Source organism: Citrus sinensis, chromosome 3 (genome assembly GCF_022201045.2).
Source record: "Citrus sinensis cultivar Valencia sweet orange chromosome 3, DVS_A1.0, whole genome shotgun sequence".
NCBI classification, from domain to species: Eukaryota; Viridiplantae; Streptophyta; class Magnoliopsida; order Sapindales; family Rutaceae; genus Citrus; species Citrus sinensis.
The window spans coordinates 13501877-13523014 of NC_068558.1; the positions used below are offsets into that span (position 1 = coordinate 13501877).

The 21138-nt window shown below is 30.9% G+C and overlaps 1 protein-coding gene across 1 annotated transcript; it reads left to right on the forward strand.

Annotated features, from left to right (window-relative positions):
* The first annotated feature begins 9904 nt into the window (after positions 1-9904).
* Positions 9905-19142, forward strand: LOC102619106 (probable leucine-rich repeat receptor-like serine/threonine-protein kinase At3g14840). Its single transcript, XM_025099073.2, has 24 exons — positions 9905-10039; positions 10169-10343; positions 12536-12607; positions 12726-12794; positions 13873-13944; positions 14038-14109; positions 14223-14294; positions 14411-14482; positions 14574-14645; positions 14750-14821; positions 14914-14985; positions 15062-15133; positions 15303-15368; positions 15640-15702; positions 15807-15842; positions 15999-16042; positions 16242-16624; positions 16843-17038; positions 17208-17360; positions 17500-17618; positions 17725-17935; positions 18036-18273; positions 18367-18517; positions 18633-19142. The coding sequence occupies exons 1-24, from the start codon at positions 9943-9945 to the stop codon at positions 19029-19031; spliced, it is 3048 nt and encodes a 1015-aa protein (XP_024954841.2). The 5' UTR covers positions 9905-9942; the 3' UTR covers positions 19032-19142.
* Positions 19143-21138: the final 1996 nt, after the last annotated feature.

Genomic DNA, 21138 nt, shown 5'->3' on the forward strand with positions numbered 1-21138 from the left:
TAAAATATTTTTTATTTTTATTTGACTGATCACTCAGTTTAATTTTAAAAAGAGTGGAAGAGTTTGAATTCTAAGAGAGATAAGGGATTAAATGTGATGGAGCAAAAATAGTGAAAGTAAGATCTAATAGGATAGGAAAACTAGATATTGTTGTATTATTAAACTAAGCCAATACGATTAACTTATACTCTAATCAAAGCGTGATTAGATCTTATTCTAATCCAAGCGAGTCAATCGGATTTAATAACGCGTAATATGAGATTAGATAGATAATCCCAAAGAGAATTCTAAACTAGGGGTTTTATTAAATAATTGAATCTGAGTTATGAAAATAATTACAAGATCTCTCTATTTCTAATAGAGGAAACACACTTCCCTAAGTTAACTTAAAAATGAAAACTAAATCACAATTATACTGGAAATAAAATATACTTCCCTAAATTAACTAAATCTCATATCTTAATTGATTCTAATGAAAATAGAAAATCTTAAAATAATAAAATATCATAATTGACTATAATTAAAATAGAAAGTCCTAAAATAATAAAATTCTAAAATCTTAAAATTCATAAAATAACGTCTTACATCAAAATACTTGTTTGGTGTAACTTATTTAATGATCATAAGTGTTTTTTTAATTCCGTAAGCTCTTATCAAACTTTTTAGCATTATTTTTTTTAAATAGAGCTTAAGAAGATTAAATAAGTTAATTTTTTTGCCCCTACTAACAAATTCTCAAATTTTGGGCTTTTGAAAGTAAAGGTGGAATTTTTTTTAAATGTTAAAATATCTAAAGCATCTTTTATTTTTTTATAATCTTATTTCATTCTTTTCATAAAAAAACTTTAAAAAAATTTCCTATTAAAGTAATTTTGTAATTTTTAATAAAAACTCTCAATGACAACCAAGCAACTAATTTTTTTTGGATAAAGGCTCTAATTATAAAAATTCTACTAACAAAAGTTCTACTTAAATAAGTTATATTTGAAAAATTATACTGAACAGAACTTAAAAATTAAATTTTGACTCTGTTCATACCTATACCTTCTAAATAAATACTACTTAGGTTCCTTATAAATTTTTAATACCGGATGCGCTGTTGAAACCATTAATAACAAAGAAGAATAATAATTTTTTTATCCAAAATCTCTCAAATTAGTTCTAGTTAATTTATCTGTTAAAATATGATATTTGCTTTTCGAGAATGTATTTATTTGATCAATGTTTTAATATCAGAAATTAGAGGAAATTTTATTGAAGATCACAACTGTAATTAAAAAAATAATGATAATTCTAAAAGGCATAAAAAGTGTTCCCTTCCTGCCACAGATTAATGAGTTATGAATATCCCTAGATATCGGTAAAATCAAAATCTGAACAAAATAAATAAACATATAAATAAAGCTCGAAGCTGGGTGACACTTAAATAAATATGGAAGATTACATTGGATAATCAATTCATAAAGTTGAGTGATTAATCTGGGCCAAAATAATTAATATTATGGATCAATCTAGCTCGATCACGTTAACTTAGGCCTGGTTAAATAAATATTAGAATATGTTAAAAAAACAACTGAAAATCACTATTCTAATTACCAGGGAAGTTTATCAGCTGTTAGAGAAAACTCCATGCAGATTTTAACAACCAATGTTTTAATTTGGTTTGGTTTACGTCCTAAACTGGAAAAAAGCAAGTATTAATAAACACTTTACGTAATCAAAAGCTTACGCTTTCGGTCATATCTTTGAATATTAATTTTTCTACGAAACCTCAAACGTTGAATATTGAAAGTTCTAAAGCAATTTTTTTTTTTTTTGTTGTAAATCATTCGGTGTCCCGCGACCATATTGGGCCTCAACTAATCCGGATTCGAGGTGTAATAACAGTTAAAACTCTTTACCCCTCCCAAATAGTATGTTTAGTGGAGATCGAGCCCGAAAGCTCTTCCCACAAACTCAACCTGCGCTGCCAACTGAGCCACAACCATTTGGTTCTAAAGCAAAAATTTGAGCGGCTGCAATGTGTGAGGATCAGACCAGATTTGGAAATAATAGATTCTTGATTCTTTTATATTTGTTTAATAGCTTAAACATTGCTGAGAAGATTTGGAAATAATAGATTTTTTATTCTTTTATATTTGTTTAATAGCTTAAACATTGCAGAAACAATTTTATTTTTGTTCTTAAGAATTTTTTTGAGTGATTTTCAAACAGTTTTCTTTAACCAGATAACCAAGTTTAAATGTTAATCTAAATTTTCACTTTTCGTAAATTTGTGCATTCCAGACAAATACCCACTTATAGTTTTTCCTTTTTTTTTCTTTTCCTCATATAGTCGCTTGGGTCTCTAAAAAAAATACTTAGGTATTTGGCCTTGTGCTTTGATTAGTATAGATAACTTGGTATTATTGAGTATGCAATTTCACTTGATTAAAAAATAGTTATGATTATATTGAAAGGAATAGTATTATTACTATTTTATTCGAGAAACTGTTAACGTAAATATAGCAGCTGCTAAGTTACATATAACTTAATTTGCATCAACCCAAAAATGATTACTGAATAATAAAAAATTAGTAGCATATAAAATAAGACGGAGATTATGAATAATTACTTTTGAGTTTATTGTAAATTATGTATGATGTAACTTAATAAGACCCGGCAAATATATGTAACTGATCCACGTCAAATTTATCATATGAACACTTGAAGTGCAAAAAGAAAAAAATGTGACATCGCAAAAGCTTCAGCCTTCATCAATGCCCACGTGAAAATTACAGTCAAATGCTTCCAACGTAATCTCATGACGGCTAAAGTTATACAAAAAGAAAGAGGGATTCAAACAAAGCTTTACAAAGTGGAAAAAATCCAACTCGGTTTAGCGGAAAACGTTGCCTTAAACATTGTGTTATATTAGTAATTAAGTTTCATTAATCTTGGAACTTTCCATGTGAATTTCAAGTTTCTTCTAGAAAAGAAATATTCAATTAAAAGTTTCAAGAAAGCGTGATGGTCTTCCTTCTCCTTTTCAAGCCCAAGCCCCAAAGGACTCCCACTTAATTAATATGACGTCATTATTTCCAAACTTTTTTTTTTAATTTATAAAGAAGGACCAATTCTAAACTTAATAAAACAAGTCAATTTTTTCAAAACTCGAATACTATCAAATAAAAATGATAAATTGCTTGAAAATCACTGACCAAATTCTTAAGCACACTTCAACTTAAAATACAGTTCTAATCAGATACATCTCCTTTGAGCCAATTAATTAAAGGTGGAGGAAGAGGAAAAATCCTCCAAGAACATGCCTCTCTTTGTCTTTTTTTTTTTTCACCTTTTTCCTTCTCTTTCTATTTAATTATTTAATTTCTATAATGGTTACCAATTACTGGGACATTGGGACTTAAGCATCAATTTCTCCCGAATACTGACATAAGTGGAACATCAACATAGATGTTCTCACGTAAGGCACGAACAATTTTATATTTTGGATCATAAAATTAAGAATGTGAAAGATTACTTTTATATAACTAGAAATGCTCAGATTCAAATTTCCACACTTTAAGAAATACAATGTTTGTTTATGTTTCTACAGACTTTTGTTTTGTTTTCCTTTTTTTTTTTTGTGAAGTCTAGTTATTTTTAAATTTTGACTTGCTAGTTTTAATATGAAATTTTACAATGTGACATACTCTATGTATAAGCACAATCTTTTAAAAGATTACAAAAAAAAAAAAAAAAACATTCTCAATAAGCAGAAAGTCAAAAACTACAAACTTGCATTGGTGGTTATTTGAACAGAGAGTGGAATATAATTATTAGGAGTTTTGACAAAGTTGTATTTGAAATTAAGTTTTATATTTTTATGGAATACTATTATATATTACTTTAGTAAAAAATTAATAATGTTTTAATTTTTAATTTGAGTTGTATTAAGGATTGGAATATCTAATCAAATGGGCTAAACCCACACACATACATCATATGTTCAGTATAACATTATTGTATGTGGACATACATACAAGCAAAACTTCTATTAGGAGTGGACAAAAAACCTGGTGCTCAACAAAAAACTGAATTGAACTAGTGATTAGTTCAAAAATTAATAAAAACCGGTCGATTCATTAAAAAAAAAAAAACTCAAAAACTGAAAAATTCACCAAATACAAAGAAATTAATTAAAAAAGCAACCAAATCGAACCGGAAATCAAACTAATTTGGTTTGGTTGGGTTTGATTCATAAATTAACTAAAAATCGTTCAATTCAGTTTGATGCGAAACCAAACCAAACCACCCCTAACTACTATGGGTCAATTCAAAAAAATATGAAAACTCAATGGCAGAATTGCAAGTTTTTGTCCACTTGTTTGAATTTGAAACTTCGAACTGCTTTGTTTGAATCCGCGTTTGAAGTCAGCTCTTCGGATACGGCATAGGCACAGTCAACTCGAAAAGTGTCAGATTAAGAAATAAGTTATAAATCATTGATTTTGTACACATTTAATCCGATTCCGTACCACAAGTTTTTGAATTTCTTCATTTTAAAAATTAATTAAAGCACGTACAGCATAAGTTGAGAAAACTAAAACATTTTGTGGGTTACTGTACATATGCAATGGTTGATTGGTCGTCACAAACTCTTCAGAAATATTTAAGAAATTCTATCTTTATTTTTATGATTTTTTTAAGAGAGGGGGTGTGTGTATTCTCAAGTGCAGGTGCACTCACTTTTTTTTAATACATTCATGCTGTTAAACTTTGTAATTTAATAGAGTCAATTTTCTATGTATTATAAAATCATGCGGCTTAATAATGTGTCTGCGCTAACTCTATTAAATCATCAAGGACTTTCAATATGTTAATGTTAAATTTGTTCTTAGAGATTGTAATGCTCATGCCCATTCTTTAGCGAAATTCGCTTTAGAGAAAGATACTTATGTCGTCTGGGAAAACTCATTTCCAGTAGACATACAGATTGTATTAGACAGTGTTGTTCTTGTTTGAATGAAATGTTTACTTTCTTTAAAAAAAAAAATCTTACGGTTTAATAATATATTCGCATTAGAAAAATAGGACGCTTGCATAAGAGTCTTCATAGTGTGCACACACATACACACACAAGTTATTAACTAACAGGGTAGTTAAGAATGACTTCTATCTTTAAGGATTTGATTGAGTGACTTTTAAATAATTTTTTAGATGTATAATAACAATTTAGTGTTTGATTTGAGCTTCACGCAACCCCTATATTTTTTTGAAATATAAATAAAAAGAATAATAATGGTGATTAGTAGGGGTGGAGCTCGAAGTTCAATTATATGAGGGCCAAATTAAAACATTTTAAAATTGACTGTATGGTTTTTTTTTTCTTTTTTTTTCAATTTTATAGGCTCTAGCATATAAAAGTTTTATTTTCATAGTGTAAAAGTTCTTTCCCATTTTAAAAAAATATAAAATAAAATTTGAATAAGACAAAGACTATAAAACATCAACCAAAAAGTAGGCTCAATAAAAGAAAGAGAAAAGAATATGCTGAAAATAAATTAATAATTGTATAGGTACAACTTGTTATTAAAATTAATGTTTGTGGGATCATATGACTTAAGTGACATTTTTCCAATAAAATTAAAAATTGTGAGACGATGTCCAATCTTGCAGGCGCGAAAATGAAGATTTACACCTAAAACTTATGATATTATCCTATTTTATTTAGAAATTCATTGTATCTATAAAAATCTGCGGGTACCAGAGCACCCCTCTATGCGAATGAGGCTTTCCCTCTGATGCGAATGAGGCCCCTCCCTGTGGCTAGAGAAAGTAAAGTAGAGAAACAGAAACATCTGACATTTATTTAATGCATTATTATTTATTGGGGTTATTTTTAGGGACCTCCCCTGAGGTTTGGTGTATTAACAATCTGATAGAAAGTATTCACGTAATTACAAAGACCTCCCCTGACATTTGTATTCTGTTAAGTGGACTGTTAGTTGACTATTGAAAATCCAAAAATACCCTTCCTGCCAAAATATTTTTTTATTCACTGATGAACTGATGGGTAATTCGTGCCAAAATCACAAATTACTTAAGAAGATGAAAATATCCATTGGATAAAAAAAATGAAATTGCTTAATAAAAAAATTGACATTGCATAATAATAAAAAAATTGACATAATGTGTGGCAGCATAGCTGCCTCCTGCATGCATATTATTATTGTGATTTTTTTTATTACAAACTACTTCATAACTAATACATGCCACAAGAGCAAAGCTATTAAAAGAAATGATTTTCATATTGTAAACTTGATAGTACAGGCGTTGGCACCGACCATAAAACCCATCTGATACCAATCTTTGCTCCATCCATATTTAAACCCAGATCAAGTAAATATTAAATTGGATTTCAGGTCCTGAAAATCCCACTCTATAATTGATATCTTCGAGTTTTGTTGGTGCCTCAAACCTGGATCTAGAGCATCATCTCTGTCATACTCGGAACACCTAAACTAATGGACTTGCTATAGCTGCTTATTCTTCTTCTGAAATGATGCACGCAGATAGATTACAGACTTTGAAATAAGAAATACAATAAACAACATGTAATCGAACTTAAGATTTCGGCAAACTTGTTTGAAAATTAGAATCAAACAAGGAAAATGGCAAGTCAATATTTTTTAATCTAGAAAAAGGGCAATTTCAAAGTTTATCACATGCCAAATTCATAGTCTTGCATCCACTATTTTCTAGTTTGAATAACAAACAAAAGCCTTAGACAAAAACACAGAGAACATCTCACATGGGAGCAAAAATTGTGTGTAGAACAATATACTTAAGTTACATTTTATTACAATCACATTATTTAGCAAATACAAAATTACCTTCTCAAAAAAAAAAAAAAACACCACCACCAAATTATTGAAGGTATTACAACAATAAGGCAAAAGAACACCAAAGGCATGCACAAACCGAAACTAACACACAACTCAATTAGTGTCATGACCCCAAACTGAACAATCACATAAACCACTGTGGGCTCTCTAAAAGATTATCACATTATAAGCAAACTGAAACCCATCTTTGATGAACTACATCTAGTACTTACACATCTCTTAAATCATTAGAAAATTGCTCTTATCAGTCATTACCCAATAGTTTTTTTCAACTCAACACTAACAACCCCAGAGAGAAACAACATCCAGCACCATTTTCATTAATTAAAACAGACTTTCATTAATTAAAATAGACCCATTGTTATTTTTAATCAATAAAATAACAACAATATCTTGTAAGCCACTGATTCAAGCATGCAAGCTGCGTTTTCGAAGACTAACCTCTTCTTGCGATCTAATTCCAGTCACGATAGACGCTAGATGCCGGTAATACTCGCTTCTTGGAAGCTCTGGACCACCGCACGACGTCATCTTGTGCAGTAAATGAAAATAAATCAATGATTTCAGAAATTATTTGTGAGTTACAGACGCTTCTTCTCCATGGACGAAAATGATGGTGGGTTTTGTTCAAGTGTAAGTTGTGTTTACGAGGAGAAGTACACTTTGTGAAAAAATTTCAAGTTTACTTTTACTTGTTTACCCTTTTATACTGACGCTTACGTATTTTTATACTAACGTTAAGGGAGGTCGTTGTAATTAAATGAATACTTTCTATCAGACTGTTAATACACCAAACCTCAGGGGAGGTCCCTAAAAATAACCCTTATTTATTGTCACAGTCTTGATTAAGATTAGGGATGGCAAGGGCACTGGCCGCAGCGAGTTTGCCATTATTAAATTTGAACTCGTACAAAATTTAAATTATTAAATACATCCGTAACTCGTAGTAGGTTTTAATTTTTTAAAGAAAATTCACCCGCAGCGGGTTTTGACAATTACCAAATCCGCAATAGTACTCGACAAATTTTTTGCGGGTTTTCGCATTTAAAATCACAAAGGTTTGATATATAAATTTATAATAATAACCTCAAATTTTATATAACATACTCAATTTTATATTTAAACAATGTAAATGAAAAATTAAAATTTCAACATCAATCCAACACAAATTCTCAAATTTAAGTATAAATTACACAAATTTATTTAAAAAATACAAACTAGTATCTAAAAATAACAATTACATTTCATATTATCATTTAAAATAAGCTCCAAGAGAGAAAATATTCATTTCATTCACCATCATAAGCACCCATCCAACACGATGCGTACAATAATAATTAAGATTAATATTTTCAAATACTAATTCGAAGAAAAAAGTTATAATAATAAAATAATTCATGTATTAAGTTAAAGAAAAATAGTACATACAAAATTATAATAGGTATATAATAATCCATGAATTAAGTTGGGTGTAGGGTGTTGGCTCACTATCACAAGCTCACGGCTGAAGAAGAAAAGAATGATTAAATGAAGACAGAGATGAGAGATGTTCAGATGGGTGTGCGGCTAAGTCAAATGGGAAATGCTTTTAGTTTTCTTTAGGTCATGACTTTAGAACGGGAGATAGGCCACGTACACACATACACAACTTTGGGCCTTTGGCTATTTGGTAATTTGAATAATTACATTATTTTCTTTATATATTTTTAGATTAAAATTAAATTAAAAATATTTAGAAAAAATATTGCGGGTTTGGTGGATATCCATGCGGGTATCCACCGAATATAAGGTTAATACCAAACTCACCCGCATTCATGTGCGGGTTTCAGTTTATAATACTAAACCCGCCCACAACGGATAAAATTACCCGCAGCGGGCGGGTTTTGGTGGGCGAGTTTGGACGGGTTTGTGAGTTTACGGGTACAATTACCATCCCTAATTAAGATATGTGAAACACCGTGCGAGTTGATAGAAAATTAAGTACTAATTCAAGTTGACTATGAAGCAAACTCGTAATACCAGCAAATTAATATACTTTAAATTTAACCGGGCACGTTGACCTTTATTAGATCCTTAACTACACAATACTATGCTTTAACTCTTGATTTGCATTGCAAACTGTGCAATTGGTAGACAATCCAATTCCAATGCGTAGGCCAACAGTGATAAATAAATTAATTCTAATGCTATTTTTCTGTGGTCTATGAATAGCCTCGTATAAATAATTAAACTTCTCCGTTTCTTGAATGAAACAGCAAACGTATATCTAAGCTACCTTAAACTTCTGTTAGATTTACTAAATGAATTTGATTCTTATTCATAAAATCCTAAGAATCAGTTTAAATTAAGAAATTGTTTTAAACAAATCAATCATCATCATCATTATTTTCTTGAGATCATCATGTTTAATTCAAATTTGTTTTCGAATTGTTTCTAACCAAAAAATCATAAAATAATGATTAATTTGGTGCCATATCATTTTGTGCTTTTTTTAAAATTTTTTTTATAATTTAGTCTTAAAAAAACACAATCTCTTCCCTACTATGTGAGTGCGATTCGAATTTCAAACATTTTATTTAGCCTCAAACACGTATCATTTTGTAGTTTTATAGGTATATAGCTATATTTAACAGAAATTTTGGTCCAAATTTCTACCAACCAAAATGATTCCAATTAATTAATCTTTCTGTTACACATTATTTCTATATTTGGTCTCATTCCATCTCATTGGCTTTAAAAATTTTATAAATACGTACAAGTTGCAATCAGTATTTTATAAAAAAAAATGAGTATAAAATGCTAATAATTACAAAATGCATTTGGCTAGATGTGTCACCTTGGAGGTCTACTCTCTTGTCACCCTTGAAAGGTCAACACAATTCTTGTTTCCTTATATTGTTTCCTCTCAAATCTTTTCACGCGCAAAATTCAACTCCTATAATTGTTATCATCTTTACTTACAAGCTCTCATAATATTGCAACTCAAATTGGATACACGTTTTCACCTAAATGATGAGAAGCTGATTGATTAATTTCTCCAGCAAAAAATCAAAACATGTTTCTTCATAATTGTCTTGTTTTTCTTTCACTTATTGCTGCCTTTGGTCTGATAATAAGTCTTGCTTTTGGAGCCACCTTGCCTCAAAGTGAAGGTACGTACGTATTCTGTTTAAGCTTTATTTAAATCTAGCTATCGGTTTAAGCTTTTGGGTCCAGCAGAGATTAACTAAATTGAAAGATAAATACTTTATATATGTTACCCATTTTTGGTTGTGGCGCAGTGGAAGCTCTAAAAGACATAGCCAAAACCCTAGGCAAGAGGAACTGGAACTTCAGTGTAGATCCATGCAGTGGAAAAGAAGGATGGGCCGATCAAAATCCTGTCAAAGGATTTGAAAATGCTGTCACCTGCAACTGCTCCTTCTCAAATGGCACTATTTGCCATGTTGTCAGCATGTATGCTTCTCTCTTTCTTTAATATACACAAGCATCCGCATCTTTTTATCATCTGAACTGAGAAAAAAAAAAAGATAAGAAAATACGAACTCTGATTTGATGCTCTAAAAGATACAAACATTGTATTGGAGTGTATGTTATGCTTTTTATTTTCATTTTTTATTTAGATCCAGACATCTGCCCTCGATGATTGGCGGTTCACTAAAATATCATGGGATTGATATATCTCAAAATGTTTTGAATTATTTTCTTGTCGAAACTTCTCTGAAAGTTTTATAGTTCTCTCCATATATAATTAAACATGTCTCTCAAAAAAACTTAATTTCTATCCTCAACAGCACAGTTATAAGATAATAAAGTAATTTTAGTATTTAAGATAGCAATGCAAATTGGAGTATTAAACTGCAAGTGTTGTAGTAAGATGAAGAAGTGAGACTACATGCGTGGCCTAGTTTCCAACTTACTTTTTAAATTCTTGAGTTTGACTCAAGGAACCATAAAAGAGACCTAGCTAGAGTTTGAAATAATTGATAGGGCTAAACCTTAAAAAAATGTTTAGTTAAAATTTTTGAAAAAAATACAATAGTAAGTATTTGGTAATTTTGTTATTAAATTCTAAATAAAATAAATTTTACTAAATTTTAAAAGTAAAGAATATTTATTATCTACTCTTCATTGACAAGATGTTTCTTACTCACTATGAGTAACTAAAAAACCATTTTAATATTTTCTAGATATTAAATAAGAATTTTAGCGAATATAGAGACACTAAAGCACTAATAGTTATTTATAATTTATATCACTATATTTTCATAAGGGCAAAACTATGTTGCAACAATGGTATGGTATGGTATTACAGTTGCAACCAGCCATTAGATCTATAGTTGTACAGTTGCATTAGCAAGATCCAATAGCTGAAAGCAACAGTGGTACCGTACCACTGTTGCAACATAGCTGGACCCTTTTCATAAACTAAAAATTTAGGGTTTTAAAGAAATTCTGCAGGCTATCCTAGTCTACTAGATCAATGACTTTGTATAATAAATGGTTAGATTCCCTCTTGATCTGAATTTGTCTCAAGTAAAATTTATGTGTTTGATTAATGGTGAGTTGATGAAGAATATAAAAGTAGTTAAATCTCAACCATATACTATTATTAATGAATGTGCATCAAGCTCTAAAATGTTCAGATAATAAGAAAATTCTATTTCATAACAATTTATTTACATTCACAATTAAAATTTTTGCAAATGGACAACTAGAATTCAATTAGCTATACTAATAGACAACTATACACTATTATTAATGAACATGCGTCATAACATCTTTAAAAAATCTGAAAAACTCAGCTAAAAATAAATAAATATAAATATATATATATCATAATAATTTTTTTACATTCACATAAAAAAAATTGTAAATGGACAACTAGAATTCAATTTGCAATACGACACTAATATGGGCATAAATCATCATCTTTTAAATATTAGAATTACATTAATCCAGTTAACGCTGCATGTAAGCATGTTGACGCTGACATATGGGCTTAGCTATAGGACCTTTTTTGGGCCTCATACATTTTGGCAAATTTTTTTAGATAGAACTATTGGCACCCCTTCAAATACCTCTTAAAGCCCCTTTAATTATTTTATAATTTTAATCTTTATTAAAATTACATAATAAGACAATTTCTAATTAAACCTCACTCAAAAGTCAAATAATTTTTTTTTTTGTAAAATCTAATATTTTAGAAATTAAAAAGGTTGCTTTTTTATCTAATTTTCGGGTAAGAAATTTACTACCGATATCTACAATAGAGAAAATGAAAATCTATTATTTTTTCTTTTAAATGTAAGAGATTCCATTATTGAAATGAGGTTTAATAATAAAAATTAAAGAATGGGGTTTATAAAATAAGTTTTAATTAAGGGTATTTTTGTTATTGATGGAGGTGTTAAAAGAATTATAAAATTTTTTAAAACATTTTAATGGGGTTAATTAAGAAAAGGGGTGTTAAGAGATATTTAGAGGGGTGCCAATAGTCCCACTCATTTTTTTATTATTAGTTTATTACCGCCCAAAATAAGATGATTTCAATTTTATATTTGTTTGTTTACTTGTTACTTTCTTTGTTTATTTATTCGCTTTTGAAAATACAATAATAAAATCACAAATTCTCTCTCAAAGGACAGAGTTCTCAAGGCCCAGAATCTCCCAGGAGTTCTCCCACCAGAAATGGCCAGGCTCCCGTTCCTCCAAGAAATGTAATAAGTACTTTCCCATATTCCAAATTTGCCCCTCACCATCTCCTAAATTACCCATTGGACAGTCTCCAATTGATTTTATTAATTATAACGAACTTAACCGTATGAGTATGAACAGTGATCTCACTCGCAACTATCTTAATGGCACTCTCCCTCTTGAATGGGCCTCCCTGCCACTTGTCAACATGTATGCTCTCTTTTCACCCCCTTTAATCCGTCATTCATATATGAAAATTCTCATTTTTATTTCAGAAAATGCGGATTTGCACATGATTGCTAGCAAACATCGCTGAATTATATTTAAAGCAGCTTTTTTAATGTTATATACAAGTAGAAAATAACTCATTAGTGGAGTAGTGGTGGATATCTTCTAACTTCATTCTAAAAGTTGGGGGATTGAGTCTCTTATTTTGCCAAATATTTAGTTGTAAATTTGATTTTCTGGGCCCAAATATCAAAGTGTTTGATTTCATCATGGAGCCGATTTAAGAAGTTTCAATAGACTTCTAATGGTAAATGTAATATCCTACATGGCTAGTAAGTAGGTTTCTGAATTAGTTTATGAGTCATCGGTTTTTCTAACTAAATAGAGACATTATGGATTGTAAAGCCTAGCAACAAAACTGTGACAAGTTGTGTATCAAAAACAAAAAATGTCTACTTGGTTGTTACTCACTACTCAATGGGTAGATGGATATGTTACTTTGGTTCTATTTGATTTCCATTAATTATGTAACATCTAATATCGTTAGCAAGAGAACAGTAATTATTGATATAATTTTGTCCCAGTTCATTTTCAATGACTCTCACGAGGACAGTAAGTGTATGTAACATCCAATATTGTTAGTGAAAGAGTTTTTAAACTAATTTATAAGTCACAGGCTCTTTTAGGTAAGTGTATGTAACATCTAATATCGTTAGTGAAAAAAATTTTAAACTAATTTATGAGTCACAGGGTCTTTTAATTAAGTAGACTCATTTTAAGTTATAAAGTCGATTACAAAATGGTGACCGGTTGAATGCCCAAAATGGACGTTATCATTAACTTCTAATGATAAATTATAATGTAACTAAAAACAAAAAGTAAAAGAAAAATCATGTACAAATACGCATGCAAATGTCTGTATGAAAATTGAGAGGTTGTTGTAGAGGATGAATGTTAACTTCATGTTCATTTTCAATTGAATCCATCCTCAAGTTACCTCTTTTTTCTTTTTTTTTTCAAATGAAAGTAACATATATATGGTTATTGGTTATTGTTTCAGCTCCCTTCTTGTAAACCGGCTAAGAGGTCCAATCCCAAGAGCTTTTGCAAACATTTCAACTCTGACCAGTTTGTGAGTTTTTATTATCCCAATCTTTCTTACTCTTCTTCAATTGTAGAAAATTCTTGTTTTTAGTGATCTTATTTTTATATGATCAATGTGTAGAGCCATCGAATACAATCACTTCTCAGGAGTCTTGCCTCCGGAGCTGGGGAATCTACCCAGACTCGAAAGAATGTAAGACACTTCATATGAATTTATAAATATTTGCATCTTATATAAACCAATTACTCAAATAATTTTAATTACGTTGCCTATGTTTAATTTGTTTCTGTTAATTCTTATTATAGACTTCTTGGCTCAAACAATTTCACTGGGGAGTTGCCTGAAACATTTGCTATGTTGGTCACTCTCAAGGACTTGTATGCTTCTGATTTTTCTCACTCTTTTAAGCTCCTACGTAATAAATTCAAGTTAATTATTCATGGCATCATTTTTTTAACTTTTTATTTGTTTTTTTTTTAATTCCTTGATGCAGTCGTATTAGTGACAACCACTTCACTGGGAAAATACCCAATTTTATTCAAAACTGGACGTTGCTTGAAAAATTGTGAGAGAGCTTTAATGTTTGTGATATTGATTAATGCAAGTTTTATGTATTATTATAGTGACTAATTAAAATATAAATTGTGGACCAACAGAGTCATTCAGGCAAGTGGTTTGGTCGGGCCAATTCCTTCTGGCATTGCTTCTCTATCAAAACTAACTGATCTGTATGTATGATTTTTCATTTCAAATGATTTGTTTTTATTGGTAAATCATGTATAATAATGTATTTGATTCGTGTAAGGCTTGTTGGTTGATTTTCAACATGCAGGAGAATTAGTGACCTGAATGGAACAGAAGCACCTTTCCCACCGCTTGATAAAATGAAGAAGATGAAAACATTGTAAACAAATTGATTCAGCAATACCCAATTCATAGAATTCGTATGCATCTTTAGGAAAGCTGAAAAATGAAAATGTTTGGTTGTGTTTACAGGATATTGAGGAGCTGCAACGTCTCTGGGAAGCTACCTGACTATCTTGGGCTAATGACGTCCTTGAAAGTCTTGTTAGTATATCATTTATTTACATAAATTCGGGGGAATGTCGGTTTTATTTTTATTTATTTATGGATTTTGTTGCAGAGATGTCAGCTTTAATAAACTAAATGGAGCAATTCCAAGCACCTTTATGGGTCTATTAGATGTGGATTACATGTAAGTAGTTTATCTTAATTCTCAATTTTCTTCATTTAGCTGCAGGTTGTGTGGCAATTGGCAATTTTCTTTTATAATTTCATTTGCTATTTTCATTAATTTACTTCATATTCTTCATCAAGAGAAAAACATATCTATTGTACTGATTTTACTGTCATTTTTTGTTTAGATATTTAACTGGAAATTTGCTAACCGGAACAATACCTCCTTGGATGCTGCAAAAAGGAGATAGAGTGTAAGCTACTTTTCCACATGTTTTATGAATTTTGCTAAATAATTAAGCTAAAGAATCTGATTTTAATCATTTGTTAAAAAAAAACTTTCGAGTGTTTGCAAGGCATTTTCAAGTGAAGAAAAATTTCATTTCTGGAAACTTGCTAACTGGAACACTAACAAATATGTTTTCCATTTCAGAAGTAATTATTAAACATGTGACAATCATTGCATAATTCATTTTGGGTCGTATTTTGAGATATGATGAACCCCTTTGAAATTTCATTGTGCAGTGATCTTTCATATAACAGCTTCACGGCGGGAAGCTCAGAGACAAGCTGCCAATACCGAAGCGTGTAAGAATAATATCAACTTGAAACTTATAAAAACCCTCATCAGTGGACTATCTACTCTTAAGACAATTTTGACAACTAACTGAACTTTATCCCGTTCTCCGCAGGAACTTGTTTGCAAGCTCGTCTAAAGGCAATAATTCGTAAGTTTATAATTCACTTTAAGAACGCACATTGAACACTTTTTGGTTTTAAGTTTATTGTGCATTGCCTTGATTCATTTTCCTTTTATTGTATCAAAATTTAACTGTATGTATTTTGTTTTTATGATGCTAATCTTTGCCACTAAATCTTTGCAGGACTGGAATTGTTTCATGTTTGAGAAGCTTCAGGTGTCCAAAAAGTAAGTCAGAAATGTGAAACATTTTTTTTACAATTCTGGGCACCAATTTCTGAACAAAATACTGGACCAAACTGCAATTTCATAATTTGAAAAAATATGCTATGTTTACTCTGTTACAATTGATTGGCTTTTCATTTATTCGAAAAGTTTTTATTCTCTTCATATTTGTTCACTAGTTACACAAATGTTACTCTCCCAGCTTACTACTCTGTTCATATAAATTGCGGTGGGAAACAAGTGACTGTCAATGGAAACACAACATTCGAAGATGACACAGATGAAGCTGGACCTTCAAGATTTGCCTTCAGGGGATCAAACAATTGGGCATTTAGCAACACTGGTCACTTCTTAGATGATGATCGGCCTGCAGACACTTATATTCAAACAAATACATCTATACTATTAATGAATGATTCCCAGTTATACACAAGAGCTCGCATTTCTCCCATTTCTCTAACATACTATGGATTCTGCCTGGGAAATGGAAACTATACAGTCAACCTTCACTTTGCAGAGATTATGTTCACTAATGACAAAACTTATAGCAGTTTCGGAAGGCGAATATTTGATGTTTACATTCAGGTAATTATTTCACAATACTCCCTCACTATCAACAACAGTTGATTTTGCATCTTTACTTTAAGTGTGGACCTAGTGAATTGTTTCTAGATTTGCCAATGTAGAATTTCAATTTCTGTTTAGGAAGTTAGCTTTTACATAACAGCTTTAGTCCAACAAGCTTTTTACCATATTACATTGCTTGCACGAAAAGTTTTGTTCATATGATGCAATCATCGCAGGGGAAGCTGGTGCTGAAGGATTTCAATATTGAGGATGAAGCTGGTGGCATTGGTAAAGCAATTGTAAAACAATTTCCTGTTGTCGTGATCAACAGTACCATAGAGATTCGTCTCTATTGGGCTGGCAAAGGGACAACAGGTGTCCCTGTTAGAGGAGTTTATGGTCCTCTCATATCAGCTATTTCTCTTAATCCTGGTAGGTTTAATACCTTTCCGTCTTTGATACTTTTCTATTCTGCTAGTATCATGGCTTTTACAAAAACATCTAAGGTTAGGTCTAAAAGAGTTTCTTGTATTATGTGATTTTCAATTCAGTAGTACTCACATTGGAGATGTGTGTAATGTCTATATCTATCTTCAAGCAGATTTCATACCCCCATCAGAAAATGGAAGCAGTAGTTCTATATCAGCTGGCACAGTGGTCGGAATCGTGGCAGCAACAACATTTGTCATAATCCTGCTTGTGGGTATCCTTTGGTGGAAGGGCTGTTTTAGGCCAGAGCATACATTGGAACAAGGTGCTTACAATGATATTGACATTTGCTTACAATCATTTTGTTCAAATATTTTGATGGAATGTGCAAGTGAAGAAGTCTTGTTTTCTCAGATCATTTTATTTTGCGCAATTTGCATCTAATCCAGTAACTTCTTCCATAGAACTGAGGGGCGTAGACCTACATACTGGTTCCTTTACTCTAAGGCAAATTAAAGCTGCCACAAACAACTTTGCTCCTGATAACAAGATTGGGGAAGGTGGTTTTGGCCCTGTTTACAAGGTATAGAGTAATTCATGATAAATAATTTCTTCTGTTTAGTAGCATGTGGTTACTGGTTTTACATCTCTTCAATAAGGTAGTCTGACGGCATTTCTCAAATATGCAGGGCCATATGGCAGATGGCACTGTAGTTGCAGTTAAGCAGCTTTCTTCCAAATCTAAGCAAGGGAATCGAGAATTCGTCAATGAGATTGGCATGATTTCTGCTTTGCAGCACCCCAATCTAGTAAAGCTTCATGGATGTTGCATAGAAGGAAATCAATTATTACTAATATACGAGTACATGGAAAACAACAGCCTTGCTCGAGCTTTGTTTGGTAAATTTCAACTATACATTATTGATTCCACATAAATCAAACATATGTACATGTGGCATTAGATTCTAATTATTCATGTTCTTTCTTGAATGATTTGAAGGTCCTGAGGCGCATCGGTTGAAGTTGGATTGGCCAACAAGGCACAGGATTTGCGTCGGTATAGCTAGAGGATTAGCTTATCTCCACGAAGAGTCAAGGTTAAAGATAGTACACAGAGACATTAAAGCAACCAATGTGCTTCTTGATAAGGACTTAAACCCCAAAATATCTGATTTTGGTTTAGCCAAGCTTGATGAAGAAGATAACACACACATAAGCACTAGAGTTGCCGGAACTTTGTGAGTTAAAGCATGCCAATTTCCCATCAATGTTTTTCCATTTTTTCATTTCATATAACATCAATTTAATCATTCCAATTCTTGATTTTACAGTGGATACATGGCACCAGAATATGCAATGCGGGGTTATTTAACTGACAAAGCAGATGTTTATAGTTTTGGAATCGTTGCCCTTGAAATTGTCAGCGGAAGAAGCAATTCTAGTTGCAAGCCAAAGGAGGATATATTTTACCTCCTAGATTGGGTAAATTATATGCTCTGAAGTGTATACATATGTGTGTGTGTGTGTATTGTTTGGCTTTCAGTCGTTAAATCTTTCACCAACCAACTTCTTGTTTTTTCACCTCATTTTTCATTAGGCTCTTATATTAAAAGCGCAAGGAAACTTGATGGAACTGGTTGATAAAAGATTGGGTTCAAATTTTGACAAAGAACAAGTGATGGTGATGATCAATGTAGCTCTGCTATGCACTGATGTTTCTTCTACATCTAGGCCATCGATGTCTTCAGTCGTAAGCATGCTCGAAGGGAGGGCCGATGTTCAAGATTTTGTCCCAGATTCAAGTGTAGTCTCAAACATTGATAAGACCAAATCTGAAGCGATAAGGAACTATTACGAATTCAGCGAAGAACAGTCCATGAATGGGTGTCAGACACAAAGTATGTCGATAGACGAACCGTATACAGGTTCTTCTACATCTGCAGCTGATCTCTATCCAATTAACTTGGATTCTGATTATTTGAATAGCAGAGTTTAAGGGGCATATCATATGCTACAATGTTGTTTGTATATTTTCTTTTTAACTCTGTTTCCTTAAAACCCATTTGTATGACCTTGATTATCACTATACTTTATAAGAAAGTTGTTGTTCAAATTTCAAAATGGGATTGTAACAACTAGCAAGCAACAGCCTGTTTGTTGGAATGAAGAGTAAAAATGACTTGATGAGGAAGGAATTAAAGAAATCAAGAAAACAGGAAAATGGAAAAAAGTGCTTTTGGTTGCAAATTGCAAAGAGATAGTTATAAATCATCATCAACAACAACAACAACAACAACAACAATTTGTTATGCTAACAGATTTTAACTTTCTGAAGGCTCATCCTTATCGACTTGTAACCGACTAGACTGATGGATTACAAGTTTCTGAAAGCTTGTCTTGGAAAGCTCAACTACTAGTGGACCCATAAGATGTTCATAATTGATCTTTCAGAAAAATTATTAGGAATCAATTATTTCCCTTTTTCACTAAATTATTTTTCTGATTGAAAATTTTCGAGTTAGGAAATTTCGCACTTCATAAAATGCCACAAAGCTCAACCACTATTTTTGGTAAACTACTTTAGGGTCCCTCTTGTTTGTTGAAAAATAAAATAAAAATTAGAAGTTTTAAAATTTTAACACATAAGTCCAATATATATCTATTATTTACACTTAGAGTATATTTCTATTATTTATATTTGAATGCTAAACCATAGTTGATTATTATCAAATTTTTTACATTTTTATTTGGTCATATTATTATTAATAAATTATATATTTAAATTGCTTATTATCGATTAAATAGATTTTATGTTGTTTTCAAAAAAATAAAAAAGATTTTATGTACTAAAAAGTTTTACAAGTTATTGTCCTTATACTATCATTAATTTTAATAGTCAAATTAGGTCAATTGATCAAAATATAAAAATTTAAAATTATTTTGCTTTTTTTAAAAACCAGAGGGACATTAATTTTTTTTTTTTAAGCAAGAGGGACATTAATGTTAAAAACCAAAGAAACTATATCATTGAAGCAAGTTTTGTGTTAAATCTAACGGGCAGCTCACATGTTGACAAAATGGGGGGCACCATGCACCAGGTGCACGGTAGTTGGACCCGAAGGGACGAACTTTAATTATGAAACTTTTTATAACAGTGAGTATATTTTCTCACCCATCTACAATGTTGTAAAAATTTTCATAATGTTATAAATGATTTACAATAATATTAGGGAAGCATTGATGAATGTCAATATTGATGGGAGTGGGATTAAATTTATCCTTTTAAAAAGGAATTCTTTTCTTTTTCCCCCATATAGTAAACACTAAAAATACCAATTTAAATATATTAATTTATTTTTTATCAGGTAAAATTTCAAAATATTTGTTTTTTTTTTTCCTTTTTAACCCAAAACAAACAAACACACACACACACACACACACAAGTAATGCAAATCCCAAACATCCAATTTGATCATCTCCATACAAATAGCATTAGACAAAGCCAAGGAAGTCTAAAAACACAACTTGAAAGGCAACCTTATTCCAAAATATTTTGTTAGGATCCTAAATCTCAAATGGACTAAAAATAATAAAATTATATAAAGGGTGAGTCCTACCACACCATAGGTTCAAAAAGAAAATGATTTGATTGCAATTTGCTAATTTTGATTTCGGCCGCCGTTATTTTTGATGCCATGCATTGGAATTTATAGGAAACTAGTTGTAAATAGTCTAATCCGGTCCCATTTTTGTCTTTGAAATACAAACGCTATTGAATTATTTTTCAAAGACAAAATAATCTGATGGATGTTAAAAGTAGAATAATTTCTAAGATTATCAAAATCTTCTTTTTTTTTAAATTAAAACATCCAAAATTTAATCTCTAACCCATTGTACACTACAATAAAAAAAATTCGAAAATAACTTTGCAAAATGGTATCGTTCAAATCTGGCTTCCAGATAAACGCATGATCCTAAGAAAGTCAATGAGACCCACTATATAAAAGTAGTCCATAACATACGCATTAACCTTTAATTTCTAAATTAATCATTGAATAATTGAAATGTAAGTAGACCTTAATCACAACGTTACACCACCCACT

Coding starts and splice junctions, on each gene's coding strand:
- LOC102619106 (XM_025099073.2), top strand. CDS start 9,943: ATGTTTCTTCATAATTGTCTTGTTTTTCTTTCACTTATTGCTGCCTTT. Junction 14,295..14,410: donor TTGGTCACTCTCAAGGACTT/GTATGCTTCTGA, acceptor TCCTTGATGCAG/TCGTATTAGTGACAACCACT. Junction 18,518..18,632: donor TATTTTACCTCCTAGATTGG/GTAAATTATATG, acceptor ATTTTTCATTAG/GCTCTTATATTAAAAGCGCA.